This window comes from Gossypium arboreum, chromosome 4 (genome assembly GCF_025698485.1).
Source record: "Gossypium arboreum isolate Shixiya-1 chromosome 4, ASM2569848v2, whole genome shotgun sequence".
Lineage (NCBI taxonomy): Eukaryota > Viridiplantae > Streptophyta > Magnoliopsida > Malvales > Malvaceae > Gossypium > Gossypium arboreum.
Window position 1 is genome coordinate 90,277,219 of NC_069073.1, and position 15,941 is coordinate 90,293,159.

Below are 15,941 nucleotides of genomic sequence, written 5' to 3' on the forward strand. Positions count from 1 at the left end.
ACCCTTCCACTACGTTTCATCTCCACCAAATCTGAAGACTTAATGCTCCCTCATCAATGCAAAGATCTCAAATTATATAAGATAATTAATGATAATTTTTTGTTTGTTCTTTTATGTTTTGGTTGTGAAGATGTAAAAATGAAATTAATGAGACACATGTATTTTTTTGATAAATCAATGTTCCCTTCAAAACTGGATTGAGAAGATGGGGATACTTCGGGTAATACATTTTGGCAGGAATAGATGAAAATATGAACCAAACAATTGCATTTTGTGAACTAGTTGAATTAGATTCCTATTACATTTACCCAAGTTATAGCTTTATGAACTTAAAATCCGCTCCAGAAAACGCAACATATTAAACACGGAAAAGCAAAAATTATGTGGTATTTATGTGTACTTTAACCTTTGAAAGGAAGGAAAACAAAAATGGGAACCATAAAAGCAACAACACTAGTAGAAATTCTCAGCACCACAAAAATTAGCATACAAAGGCCGTTTGATAGACATTTAAGCTAAGGAAAAAGTAAACCTGGATTCTTTAGTCAGGGCTCTACTAATGACACTGCAACTCATAGCTCCATTCATTCACCTTAGAGCGTTTTCTTCCATTTCCTAAGAAGAAGTCAAGAGCGATGATCAGGTGACAAAACATTGGGACAATGAACCTGAATAAAAGCATAACTAATTCAGAAGAATGGTATATCGTATTCAAATAAAAGTACTTTACCACTTTAATACCACCAGACAGTCCCAAGTCCTGAACTGAACTTTCTGACATGCAATTTGCATGCACAATGGGGCCATTGGCTGCACTCCCATCAGCAGTTCCCACCCCACCATCCTTTGATGGGATAGTCAAGAATGCTGCTCCCTTAAACATCCATTCACCCCTGTCCAGGCTAAAATAATCTTCAAATAGCTCGCCACATAACAAGCATGCACACTGATTTTCATCTGCAGGAACCATAAGCTCAGCCTTTTCTGTTTTCTTTTCCAACTTGTTCAGAGAACCAGTGGAATCAAATACCAATTGCCCAGGCTTTCCAGCAAGCCAATCATCTGACCTCGCGTACCAGCCCCTCAATGCCCTACCAGAACCTCTTGATTCAGTCTTTGTCATTTCATGCCACTCTAAGTGTCTATCAAGCCGTCCCTGAAGCTTAAGTCGAAGACCACATAAGCTGCAACAATGTGGAAGGTCATCCAACAATCCACTGATCACAGATGAATGAAATTCTCTGATTACCTCTGGCCTGAGTTCTAATCCTATCAAGCTTTCTACTTCAGTTGAGGTGGACTGATGTGGGGGAACTGAACATTTTGAAGCAGGTTCAGCATAGGATACCTCATCCATTGTGGAGGATCCAGGAGCATCAGACGAACTCTGAATGTCCGAACTCTTGTTCATTGATTCACTTGGCCTCTCGATTTCCAGGCTCTTCTGTATTTGGTTGGGCATCTGAAGAGATGGTAGAGATGCAGCATCCTTCTTTGATGCAGATATCAAACCTTTTGCAACTAATGAGCTCAGAAGGTTAGATATTGGATTTGTATCCTTGCTTTCGGCATCAGAAGTTTGCGATGGGCCATTACTAACAAGAGATGAAGGTGGTGGTCCAGGAGGCAGTGGCAACTGTTCTAGTTTTTCCTGGGAACCATTCGGAGTAGCTGTTATTGCATCATGGGTTGCATCTGATGAAATTGCAGCATCAATCAAGCCTGGGGTTGTTAAAACAGCTGGAGGACAATTTGGGAGAGGAGGCTGTGAAATTTGCCCAACACCTTGAGAAATCTTAGTTGAAAGGTTGCCAGTAAATGAAATGCTGGAGAGGATTCCACTCTTCATTACAGCAGCTAATAGACTACTAGTACTTGATAGTTCTGAAGTTTCAATAGCAAGTGGATTAGAACACTCCAATGCACTTCCAAGTGCTGAGGCTGCTTCTACTTTGGAGATCTGAGACAGAAGAGGCTTCTGAGTCTGACCAGAAGTTTCAGCCTGCACGGAGTCTGATCGGGGTGGCTGTGAAAGGTGATGATGACGGCTAGGAAGCAAAGAAATCGGAGCAGAAGTCTGAGAAGAGTCTCTATGAGACCCAACACTCAACTTTCCTGAAAAATGAGATGGTTTTGGATCAGCCCAAGGCAGGGAAAGAGCTTGCTGATAATCTGGATCAGCCAATTTCTGTAGCTGTTGATGGGGATGGCATGCAGGAAATGAAGGTGAAGGTGAATGCTGGCGCATAGGAGACTGTTCAGGAGGTGATGCAGTTCCTACGGACTTTAAACACTGCTTTCCAGAAGTACCTGTGGATCCTGATGCCACATTCGCCAAAAACACAAAGCCTGGGGTTCCCAAATGGGATGAGCCCGTTTGAGGTCGCATTCCTATCCTGGCCAGGGAAGAACTTGCACCAGTAGGCAATCCACCAAGACTAGCAGAATAGCTCTCAGAACGGCTTGAACTAGTAGCAGGCAAACCATCTGTCCATGCAGTAGAAATCTGATGCCCAAAAGAAGGTTTGTCCTTCTGCTCAGTGGATAATGCATCAGCGGAAGTCTCTCTATCAAACCTAGACCCCACGTCATGAATGCTTTGAGGTCTGTGGAGCTGACTTTCAAAATCCTGGCATTGAAAATGTAAACCTGGTTATAAATTCATTAAGGGAAAAAAATCCTAGAGGAAAGAAATGAAAGAAAACTAGAAAAAAAAAAAAAAGGGAAATAATCAAACAACCATAATGTTTCTCTTCCAAGTAACAAAGGTTTCAAGTAATGCTTATATTACATTACTGTTCATGCAAGCTTACCATTTTTTCTGAAACATCAGGAGTCCAACAATCTTTCCTCGTGTTATTAGAGAAGTTGGCTGCATCATGTTCAGACAACCTAGAGTGCATCTCCCACAAAAACTCCTCCTCCTCAGAGTTTTTCCAGCTGCTCGACAACCCACTGCTATTTCTACCAGAAATATTGTGTGTTCGGTGTAAACGAGGATCAGCATTCACAGTTTTGGATGCTGAGTAATTTTGAGATCCATGCTTAACATTGAAACCATTCCTCTGGCCAGGAATAGTCTCAGTAACACTGCTTGTAGCTCCAAACCAAGGCGCATCAAGCCCCTGATCAGTAATATTCCCCCTGGTTCTTCGAACTTCTATGCCAGGAGTCTGTAAAAGATCAGAACAATAGTCATAATCACCAACAGCAATGATCTTCTTCTCACAAACAGGCTCATTGTACATGTCTATATAAGAACACTGAATGTGCTGATAATTTTAAGATATGGGCAGAAGGGATAAGAGAATAAATAGATTATAAAATACTTTAAAACACTTCACCTACATTCATTTTAACAGATCCATATGACAGTTCAGCTATGCTGTGTGCTCTATCCGGCCTCTCAGACTCCTTTGAGTTGCCCAAAGTCCCAGCCATATCATTGACCATACCTTTTGCCTTCATCACATAAAACAAAAACAAAAGAAAACCCCTTATAGTACGTACATTAAAGATGAAATGAAATCGATGGCTATGAGACGGAAGAAAAAATGGGGCAAGGGCGGCACATTGATACGGATGATCCCAAGAAGGACTAGAAAGAAAAGATATAGAGGGATGCTTTAAATTTTAGATATGAATCTTTAAAGATGCAAGGTGAAAAAAAAAATAGGTTGTGAAAAAAAATTAAAAATGCTTGCATTTTAGAAACATGATCAAAGCTCCAACCTCCATAATTGCTTCAGAAATATTCCGAATAAAATCAAATCAATATCATGCCCAAAAAAAAAAAGAGGATTATGGAATTTACCCTGCTTGATTGTTGAAGACGCTGCTTCTCTAGATACTTTGGGTTTACATGAATGCTTTGTGGTGGACGCTGTGATAGTGTATCCACTCTAGATGTTGTGTTTCCTGAAGACGAACCATTTACCAAAGGAGTGAAGCCAAGTTCCTTTTCGATCACCTGGAGAGTCTGAAGAGGGAATACCCCTTTCCAAGTTCCAAAAAGATGTCGCATACTCTGATGTAAGGGTGGATCAACTTGTCTATATGCTTTGCAAAACACCTAAACCAGCAGTCAAAATGTAAAACACCATTACACTTGCAGCATGAGTATCAAATACATTCTAGATAAACACACAAGTAACAGAAAAAGAAGGTTTCAGCATTTGGAAGAGTTTGATACTCAGGGAACAAAGTAAAAGTGAATATCTTTGCTAAACGATATAATCTTTCCATGGCATAGTCTTCAAACACTTGATAGATGAACACAGAGGTTACACAAAAAGAAGTTTTCAGCATTTGGAAAAGTTTGAGACTCTGAGCACAAAGTTAAAAAGGATATTCGATGAAGGATATAATCTTTTTCATAATATAGTCTTCTGCAATTTCTCAGACAACAAACATAAGCACATTACAAGACATTTTCTTAAATGCCCCTAGAGCAACAATGGAGCCAAAGGAAAAAGAATAAAATCCTAACCTCTGGTAATCTGGCAGCAAAACATTTAATGTATTCTCTCCCAATATTCTTTACAATACTATCTAAAAGATAGAGTGATGGCAGCTTTTGGTCACTGGGAACCTGCAAAGTCATTTTTTATCAGCTCTCAAACCACAAAATCAACCTTCATTGGACTAATTCTTTGCCAAAATACTAATCACATCCATACTATCATCAATGCTGTAATGAAAAGAAAGACAGTTGAAGGAGGAATGAGGATTGCAAACAGAAAAATAGGATGAACCAAACCTTTCATTCTCCTCATAATGAAAGAAAAAAGTAAAAACTTTCACTAATGAAGATTTTCAGCAGTAAATAAAGTTTCCGAATCCATTCCTGCTATCAGAGTTGACCGCCTTTTACCTCATCAACTTAGGCGTTTAATTTCATTTACCTAAAATCTGACCCCACCTTATCTAGTTATGATTTCAATTTATCCCCTGTTTTTCATGACTTTCTACCAGCTTCCAGCCTTAATAAATGGCTCCATCACAGAAAAAGCATTCTTTCAGATCCAAGCAATCTGAGGCACCATTATATACTTTGTAGACTTGGAAAGCAGATTTTTATCATTTGCCAATGGAAAATCAAAGAGTGCCGGTAACAACAGGGTGCTCAACTTAAGCATTCACAATGGCATTAGCATTTCTAGTTCTATTTACTCATATCGCCAACCAAAAGTGATTTGAGTAGAATAACAAAAGATTGCTAGCAAAAGATGATGACAGGCAAGTAGGAAGGCACTATACTCGCTTCAGAAGGAAAAATGAAATGGAGATGAACAAATATGTGACCAGATAAGGAAATTGATGTGAGAAAACCCAGCTAAAGGGAATAATAGCTTAAAGAGATTCCAAAGCAATACAATTCATTAGATATACGTTTCATAACATATGGACTGTTCATATTCCATTTCGACATATGCCTGTAAAGTTTACAATCTCTATAATTCATTGGCCAGCTGTTTAAAAATTCCAGGGCGATTAGAAACATGTATCGCCAACCAAAAGTGATTTGAGTAGAATAACAAAAGATTGCTAGCAAAAGATGATGACAGGCAAGTAGGAAAGCACTATACTCGCTTCAGAAGGACAAATGAAATGGAGATGAACAAATATGTGACCATATAAGGAAATTGATGTGAGAAAACCCAGCTAAAGGGAATAATAGCTTAAAGAGATTCCAAACCAATACAATTCATTAGATATACGTTTCATAACATATGGACTATTCATATTCCATTTCTGACATATGCCTGTAAAGTTTACAATCTCTATAATTCATTGGCCAGCTGTTTACAAATTCCAGGGCGATTAGAAACATATCAGTTCTACGAAAAAATAGAACAGATATCCAATAAAGGAAGATATTTGCAGGCAAAATGGCCTTAGACCGGAATTGCATAGACTACGAAGTCACATCACAAAATACCATTCCTGCATTTGTTAATAAAAGGAAAAAAAAAAAAAACACTTGACCAACAATATTGTACTCATATCACCTGTTAAGATAGTATAAAAATTGAACTCAAAAGAACTCTGCGAAACATTTTAACAAACCTATATCGAGACACACATTGATGACAGCAAAACTAAAAAAAAAAATCCATTAATCCCAATTTACACTTACAATCCAAATTATCTTTCCTTTTTTTTTCCCACAGTATCGAACTTGCAATTTATTTTCCTGTACAATTCAATTTCAAGAAGAAAGGAAAAGCTTTAACGCATAAGGCACAGCTAAAACTGAGTTCACCTCAAGAATATTAGCGCAGACAGTAGCAGCAATGGCCTTGGCGGCATGAACATTCTCGCCAGCGATTATTGTCAAGTTAGTAATAATTGGTTTCGAGTTAAAAGTAAGCTCAGCTAACGCCGTCTTATACTGGCTAACTAACTCTTGCTGCTGGTGGTGTTGCTGCTGATGTGACACTGGCTGTGGTTCGTAAGCTCCACCGTCGGCAAGGGTCAAATCATTGGTGCCGGAGTCATTGGACCGGAATCTCAAACCAGAGGCGGGACCAACTGGGTTCGCTCGTTGAGAAAAAAGCCGGATATTAGGGTTTGAAGTGAGGTCTTCAGTTAAACGTGGTTTTTTCAAACCAGGTTCTCTTGATCTATCAAATGATCTACGCCGATTCTCCATATAAGCAAATAGAAAACCCTAAATTCCTAAATCGATAATCACTCTTATTTTCATGTACAGTCAAAGTAGCAAATCAAATTACCAAAAAGGGGGAAAATTACAATATTACAATAGCCTAAATCGAATCTCTAAAAAAACTCCAAAACCTTATACAATAAGGGAACAAAATAAAACCCTATGGATTATCATATACAACAAAAAAGAAAAAAAAAAAGAAGAAGACTTCTAATTCTAATTCCATTTCCAATTATAATTCTATCTTCTAAAGATAAAGGAGCAGAGAATTCCGATCAAAAAGAAAAATGCAGAGAAATTATTTTTAGAAAGAAGAATTTGAGTAGAGGGAGAGAGGCCGGGTGAGATTAAGAAAGAAAGAAGGTTAAAGGGTTTAATTGTAAATATGGAGATTGATTGTTAATATATAGGTTAGTCCACAAGGTGAGTTGGAGGGTTTAAAATTTGAAACGGATTTTTTTTTTTTTTAAAGGTAAGGACTTTATTTTATGGCCTTCTTTGGGCCCTGTGAATGATAATTCCAAATCAACCCAACAATTATTTGTAAATAGATCTCACAATAATATCAATATTTACTAATTATTGAGTTTGTATGACATATTAATACTCAGTTAGAAATTTATTAAACATTATTTTATTTATTAACCAATAAAAATTTATTTATAATGAGATTCGAACCAAGTACACGGTGTGTTCTTTTCATTTACCATCTAAACTAAAGCAATATCTTTATTCTTATATGAAATTTTAATAATATATTTTTATATGTATTTTTATATATTTGTGATTATGTTTCGTTTTACTCACAATTTAGTTTAATTTTTTTATTTTAATTACGTACATATTTCATGTATTACTATTAATTAGTTCCAAACTGTACATATTATTATTTATTGTATGTTATTTTTAAACACACATTTGTATTCCAAATACGTGATTTTCGTATACATATGCATGTGATAAGATTTCTAGTATTTATTAAATATATTTCACAATATGTAGGGTGAAAAAGTATTGAATTATTTGCAATTTGTGATGTTAACAAAATTCAAATTTTCAATCAAAGTAAAATATCCGCATGGAAAAACATATACGTTCTAAACATAAATGAAACTTCATGTAGCACCCTATACTCAATCGATCGTCGAGTATAAGCTATAATATGTTACATTCGTTTCTGGAGCAATTTCGATCGATTACAAATAAATTTCATCATTATTCATTAATTTATAAGTATTAAGAGCGTAAAACATGATATATATTCATTTTCGTGTCATATATGAGCTTATGAAAACTAAATACCATCCCAAGATCAAACTAGGACTAAAATGAAAAGTTTTCAAAGTATGCTAGGTGGGTGTTGAGACTTTTAGGACTTTGTGTTGTGAAATTGAAGACAGTAACCAAGCTTCCTAACTTGAGGATCAAATTGCAAAGGTTTTAAAATAAAACAGGACTGATGTCGTGACCTTAAGCAGGAGACGTCGCAACAAGATAGCCTAATGTTGAGACATTTAATGTGTGAATTCGTGACATCCATAGTAGAATACTAATCCCCTATTTTCCAATGATAACAACTCAACATACATAACGACCATTGGCCTTAAGGCTCCAATTCAACTATTTCAACATTCAAACTTACCTAAAACATAGTTACCCAAGCATCAATATAAATTACGTACATGATTATAAACAAACTCACATATTCACATCTTATATATACACCATTTTTAACATTGAGTAAAAGATCCCTAGGTACATCCCATTGATATTGATAAAATGGAAAGGACTATACAAACTTAGGTTGAGTCGATGCTACCCTCTAGATGTCGACTGCACTTCCCTGGGGCTTTGAGAATATCTGTACCTACACACGAAACAAACAAATTGTATGTTGAGCTATTGGCTCAGTGGTATATTTATGATTCAAGATACATTTAACATAAGCATTAACATATATGTTTCATATATGTACTGAATATCTAACCAAATCATGTTCCAAAGTGCCAACCATTTTCTATCATCAATCTATGTGCCTAAGCATACTAAAACATTATCAACCAACCTATCCAACAATGCATATAAATGACTAATTCTAATGTGTTTAACATTTACCAATTATTCAATACATATCAAGAATCAAACACACAATTAGTTAACTTTACCACATGCTATTAACACTATGCTATTCATGTTCCACGGCAATAATCTCTTTTACTTTGATTTTATACCATTCAACTCATTTATGGAGTCTATTGACTCATTCGCATTCATTTCGGTCTCGAGGGCTCATTTTCTTTTAGTTTGCTCAATCAGTTGTATGATTTCAGCATTCCACTCACATTTTAGCATAATTTAGTCCAATGACATCAATTGTTATCACATTCATATCGTTTACCAAACTTACATTTTGCAACCCTTATTAACCTGACTCAGGCTCAGACTAATACTCGAATTATCCTACTAACATGCCAAACTGGCACCAAAGTGCATCATCGGATAAACAGAAGTAGGGTAATTATCACGTAATGTGCATACTGGCGCATGAAGTGCATCATGGCACACGAGGTGCACTGTAGCGCATGAGTGCATAACTTGTACACAATTCAATCCTATAGCATGCCAACTATATCCTACTTAGCCCGACTAAGTAACAGGGTGCCAATTTTTAATCCCATTTACACTTTAGTACAATTATCATTTCTCAATCATATTCACTATCCTAATCCAATGATTAACATATCACATATACCTAATGTCATGCAATACATTTTTACCCAATTCCATAACACATATCATATTTCAAGCTATTCATGTTATTTTACATTTTATTCATTTTAGTCATATTTCCCGTCAATTCACATTCAAGCTTAATCCAAAAGCTCATATTATCACTATATACTCACCTTAAAAATCCCATATACAGATAACATGAAAATACAATTAATTAATAAGTCCTTAAATCATAAATGTACAAACTAGAGTTTTCAGTCACTCATCGATCACTTTCCCTTTTTATTTCCTTCTTGAAGGTTCCACGTCGACCTTAGCTATGTATATTTACAAAACATATCACATAATCAATTTCCAGCGAATTTGCAAACAAATATCAATTCATGCATATTTTACAATTTATTCAATTTAGTCACTGAAATCGAGACTAGCATAACTTTCATTCTAAAGCATTGACCTTATAATTTCTATTAGTACCGAAATTTCATAACAATTTTGCATTTTATTTAATTTGATCCCTAATGCACGAGACTAACAACTAAGCTTTACAATTTAGTCATTTTCATAAAGTAAGCCTAATTTCTATCAATTTCACACCTAAATCACTCAATTCTCAATAATGAAAACTTACCAAAATTTCACCAATTGATCAAATTGATCCATAGGTTAGCTTAATCAAGTTCTTATGGTAAAAAATCCATAAAAAGCAAAGAAAAATGGCTAGGGGCTTACTTGAAATTAAGATTGAATGTCAACTTAGTTTGTAAAGCTTTTTTTCAATGGTGGACAGTGAGAAAGTTTGAAGAAGATGATGATTTCCATCTTTTTCTACTAACATTTCCTATATATATTATGATTAATTTTAATTAAGCTTAATTAATTAGCTTAATCGTGCTTAATTAAGCTTTAATCTTTAATTAATTTAAACTAATTACTTTTAACATCACATCCCACTATCATCCATTTAGAATTGGTTTATTTTTCATTTTAATCCTTTGGTTAATTGCTATCTAAGTCCCCAAGCCTTATTTTAATTAAAAATTTATAGTGATTTAACTTTTACAATTTAGTCTATAGGCCTTAATTAACCACATTTTTGGTTAAATTGCTTAACTAAATTTCAATTCAACAATATAATAATTCTGTAAATATATCTATTTAATACTTATGAACTTGATTTATGGAAACGAGGTCCCAAAATTGTATTTTTTGACACAATTGGAAATCGAGTTGTTACACTTCAAATTTGTTATTTGATAAAAATATTAAGATTTTAGAGAAAAAAAAAAGCAAATAAAAACGGAGAAGCTTTCCTCTGAAGAATTAGAACATTTAGAAAGAAGCACGAACAAGATCAAGGCTATGATGGGGATTGTGTTGGATTTGGTGCCCTAAGTGTAACAGCTCAAATTTTAGTGGTGCTGGAAACGGTGGTTTTGGAACCCCGTTCTCCGATGATTGAGCATGTAAATATTATTTATTAATATTTATGAATTAATTATAGTATTATATTGAATTTTGGTTTGACAAATTTGTTAATTGGACAATTAGTTAAGGTATAAGTGTATTGATATTGAAGTCGGTGATGTCAAAAAATGATGTATCGAGATCTGATTTTAGTAAATCAAACTCGTAAATATTTTTATTAAATATTTACGGAGTTATTATATAGGTGAATTAAATTGTGGATAGGTAATTTTATTGAATTAGTGACTAATTAAGGTACAAGGATTAATTTATAAAATGGTAAAAATCAATCGCTATAGATTTTAAATTGTTAAAAGACTAAAAGGACAATTTAACCAAATTTTTAAATGGTAATTTTACCATTTTAAAACATAGTGGATGGTGGGTTAAAAGATTGTTAAAAATCTAATTATGTTATTATATGTATAAAGTATAAAAATTAATAAAACAAACAAATATGAAAGTGGAAGGAAAGAGAAATCCCACTTATTTCTTTCTTCATCTTCTTCTTGAAAAAATCAAGAAAGAAAGGAAAAAATTTGAGTTCTTTTAACTTTGAGCCTTTTAACTTTGAGCATTCGACCCTTGCATGGTGAGTATTTTTATATTTGTTTTTCGTGAATTTTATGTTTTTGAGATCGTTATAGCTCGATTTAGCTAGCCCAGGGATTAATTTGTAAAATTTTAAAGTTTCCAAAATTTGTAATTTTTGAATCTTGAATTTTTTGGTACTAAATTGTTATGTTAGATTTTAAACTTAGAAATGAAAAAGGACTAATTTGTAAAGTGAAAATTGTTAGTTTTGAACATAGAGACTAAAGTGTAAATATTTCAAAATTGTTATGAAATTTATGTAATTATAGATATTAGAGGGCTATAGAACGATGAAATTGAGATTGGTTTCAAAATCGAAGCTGAAATTTGAAAGTTATGGCAATTTCGATTTTAGGGACTAAAATGAATAAAATATAAAACTTTAGGGAGCTTTTGTAAAATGAAATTAAATGTCATATGCATTTATTTTGATGATATAAAAATACATATTAGTCTTCAACATTTCATTTGTTGTTGTTTTTGTCAAGTAAGTTCATATGGGACTTACTTTATTAATTCATGTTATGTTTCTATTATATTTTATTACATTTTAGTTCGAATTATTAGGTAAATAATATCTTTTGGCATCAAAAAGACTAAATCGTAAATATGAAATAAATGACTAATATGAATAGATACATGATAATGATCAAATGTGAAATTGATATATGATTGAGTAGTATGTGTATGATGATGTTATAGGGTTAAAAATGCATATGAATTGTTATTTGAAATGTAACACCTCAAACTCGACCTGGACGTTATGGCCGAATCTGGTGATGTCGCAAGGATTGAATTTTGAAAACAGTGTTGTTTCAATAGATCATCCAAGTTTTATAACTATTACTGAAAACGTTATTTAACTAATTCTTTTACCAAAACAATATTTACAACAGAGGTTTTTAAAATCGTTATATTTTGAAAGTCCAGTTTGCACTTTCGGAAAACCTTTGATATCGTAAGACTGTAATTTTAGTCAAACGTCGCCATAAAAGTTAAAACATAACCCAACCCAAATAAAAATTTAAACAGTCCAGAGAGTCCAACAATTACAAAACTCCCAGAAATAATCGAAAATTAAGTAAAACCATTATTTAAAGCTAATTCACAAACTTGTGGTCATTGTGGGACTCTGTCGCACTGATCTGTCTAAGTCTATGGATTACCTGATAAAATAGACAAACATGTGTGAGTTTACATAAACTCAGTGTATAACCCAATAGAATTAGGCATGCAAACATACAGATTGATATACACAATCAGAAGCAGATACAATTTCAGATTTAGAATCAGATCTAGAAGCAGACATGCATAAATCATACCTCCATCCTCTACACACCATCTCCGACTATCCCATCACACCATGTGGGGTTAAAAACATCCACTCATCCCTACACACCAACTTGTGCCATTAAGACACATATTAGAACATATGCAGCCATGTTCTAGAGTATAGGAGATTAACGCCGATCAAAATACTTTCTCCTCAAATACAAATCCTACCCCAAATCAGATACAGAAAATCAAATACAGAATTATCAGATTAAACATGTTCGATGTGCTTTTAAACAAATAACAGATATACATATGGCAGTACAGTCAGGCATACATTTAGTATCCTACTCAAATAAGTCTATTAGAATATCATACCATTCACAATAGGGTTTAAATAGCCCTTACTGACCCTACAGTAGGCCCATAGTCGATCGGATTGACTTGTGCGACCTTAGGGAAAATTTTAGAATTATGGGCCCATATGCCTGTGTGGCTTGCCCGTGTGAGCCTACACGCCTGTGTGGCCCACAAGCCCAGATTGGCCTTTGTCCGTGTGGCTCACATAGGCTGGCCCAAAAATCTACACACTCGTGTGACATGCCCATGTGGGCCCACACGCCCAACTTCGCCATGCCTGTGTAGCCCACACGGCCACACTCAAGCCACCACACGACCGTGCACTGCGCACGGTCATGCCCTCGTCGACCATACTGTCATGTCTCCCACATGGCCATCAACAAGGATGACCACATGCCCGTGTGGCATCAACAAATTTGTTTTTTAGCTTTTGCTGAAGCCTCATTTTCTACGTTTCGGGTACACACCTGGTACAATTTTGATGCGGAAACACTCCCGAACCACATAGCACATTCGATCAAACAACAATAATTCCCACGAAACTAAGTTTCCGAGAAGCGATTCTAAGTCCCTGAATCTTTTCTGAATTAAATTGCAAATGGAATTGAACAGAAAGGAGCCATAATTACCACAACGTCAATCAGTCAACAACCCATAATTACCACAACGTCAATCAGTCAACAACCCACCGATTAACTGGGAATACAGTTCGAAAAGTAGAGAAGAAAACGAAGGAAAGAAAAATAATGTAGAGGGGGTGACAGAGAAAAAAAGCCAGTTAGGGAAATTTTTGGGAAAATAAATTAAAACTAACTTGATAATCCCAACTTCCCACTAATCCCCCAATCTCAACGACTTCAGAGTTTAAACTCTAACTAAACTCTCTTAGGCAACTGAACAAAAATATAACATCCACGCTTGTGCAATGATTCAGACACAGGACCCCCAATATACCAACTGCCTTACCACTAAAATCAGCAGGCTCATTCTAATATGGATTTACAGGAAATTAAATAAAAACCCACTGCACAGGGATAAGGCTTGGATTTAAAAATAACCAAAATTCGCCAAATGTAGGGCTTGAACCTGGAAACTCTCACAGATACCCAGAACACTTAACCACTGAAGTAGATACACAGTTGTGTCAAAATTATACAGAATCAAAAATAAGAAAATTAGGGATTTACAACTCTACCCCCGAAAAGAAATTTCGACCTCGAAATTTATCTGATCAGAACAGATGAGGATATTGCTGATGCATCGAGTCCTCAGGTTCCCACGTGGCCTCTTCAGAACCATGATTCTGCCACAGAACCTTTACTAAAGGGATGGACTTCCCCCTCAGAACCTTAATGTCTCGATCCAGAATCTGAACTGACTCCTCCTCAAAAGTCAAGTCCAGCCTAACTTCAATTTCCTCAATAGAGACAACATGAGATGGATCCGACCGATACCGCCTCAACATCGAAACAAGAAAGACATTATGGATACGGTCTAATTCTGGGTGTAACCCCAACTAATAAGAAATCGGTCCCATACGCTTCAGAATCTGATACGACCCAATGAGCTTAGGGCTCAACTTGCCTTTACATCCGAATCTCAGAACTTTCTTCCAAAGGAAAACCTTAAGAAACATAAAATCCCCTATAGAGTATTCAATATCATGCCTCTTCATATCCGCATAAGACTTTTGCCTATCAAAAGCCACCTTCAAACAATCCCAAATAAGTCTAAACTTGTCTTCGGTCTCAGAAACCAACTCAGGACCCAAAACCTGATGCTCACCCAACTCAGTCCAACATAGCGAAGTGTGACACTTACGACCATACAAGGCCTCGTAAGGTGCCATCTGGATGCTATAATGGAAACTGTTATTGTAGGCGAACTCAGCTAGCGACAGATAATCCTCTCAACTACCTCAGAAATCTATCACACAGCTCCAAAGCTTATCCCCCAATATCTGAATCACCCTCTTATATTGACCATCAGTCTGAGGATGGAACGCAGTACTGAAATCCAACATCGAACCTAGAGCCTCATGCAATTTCTTCCAAAACCAAAATGTGAAGCGAGGATCTCTATTAGAAATAATCGAAACAGGAACCCCATGCAGTGTTACAATCTCAGATATATAGAGCTTCGCTAACTTTTGTAGAAAATAGTCCGTCTGAAGAGGAATAAAGTGAGCAGACTTGGTCAATCGATCTATGATGACCCAAACAGAATACTTCTTAATGGGTGTCAAAGGCAGCCCACTAATGAAGTCCATCGTCACTCGTTCCCATTTTTATAAGGGAATCTTAATTGGCTGTAACAAACTCAAAGGCAACTGGTGCTCAGCCTTAACCTGCTGGCACATCAGACAACGAGCCACAAAATTTGTAACCTCACGCTTCAATCTTGGCCACCAATACAACTCACGAAGATCGCGATACATCTTATTACCACTGAGATGCATAGCATAAGGGCTACTATGCGCCTTCTTCAAAATTGGCTACTTCAAATCAGAATCATTCAGTACACAGATTTGTCCTCAAAAACACAGAACTCCATCGTTATTCATCCCAAAGTCAGAAGTACTACCACTCTCAAACTAAAGAAACCATAATCCCAGTGACTCATCCCTTGACTACTTATCTCGAATCTGATCAATCCAAGTCGGCTTAACTTGTAACTTGGCTAGCAGACTCCTATAGTCAAACAAACTAATGCGAGCAAACATTGCTCTTAAATTAGTCATCACTCTTCGGCTTTGAACATCTGCCACTACATTGGCCTTACTAGGATGATACTCAATCGTGTAGTCATAATTTTTGAGAAATTCAATCCATCGGCGCTGCCTAAG

At 35.6% G+C, this 15,941-nt stretch overlaps 1 protein-coding gene across 2 annotated transcripts; it reads right to left on the minus strand.

Moving 5' to 3' along the window:
• Nucleotides 1–358: 358 nt before the first annotated feature.
• Nucleotides 359–7,084, minus strand: LOC108453523 (polyadenylation and cleavage factor homolog 4-like). 2 transcript variants are annotated; one of them, XM_017751669.2, is made up of 7 exons: nucleotides 6,266–7,084; nucleotides 4,490–4,591; nucleotides 3,815–4,072; nucleotides 3,349–3,462; nucleotides 2,814–3,173; nucleotides 731–2,629; nucleotides 359–615 (listed from the first exon to the last, which is right to left on the minus strand). In XM_017751669.2, exons 1-7 carry the CDS (start codon nucleotides 6,653–6,655, stop codon nucleotides 589–591), a joined length of 3,150 nt encoding a protein of 1,049 aa, XP_017607158.1. In that variant the 5' UTR covers nucleotides 6,656–7,084; the 3' UTR covers nucleotides 359–588. The 2 variants fall into 2 exon arrangements, with proteins under 2 accessions (XP_017607158.1, XP_052883315.1); XM_053027355.1 differs by lacking the exon at nucleotides 359–615 and having other exon boundaries at nucleotides 1,087–1,184; nucleotides 1,250–2,629.
• Between the last annotated feature and the right edge of the window lie 8,857 nt (nucleotides 7,085–15,941).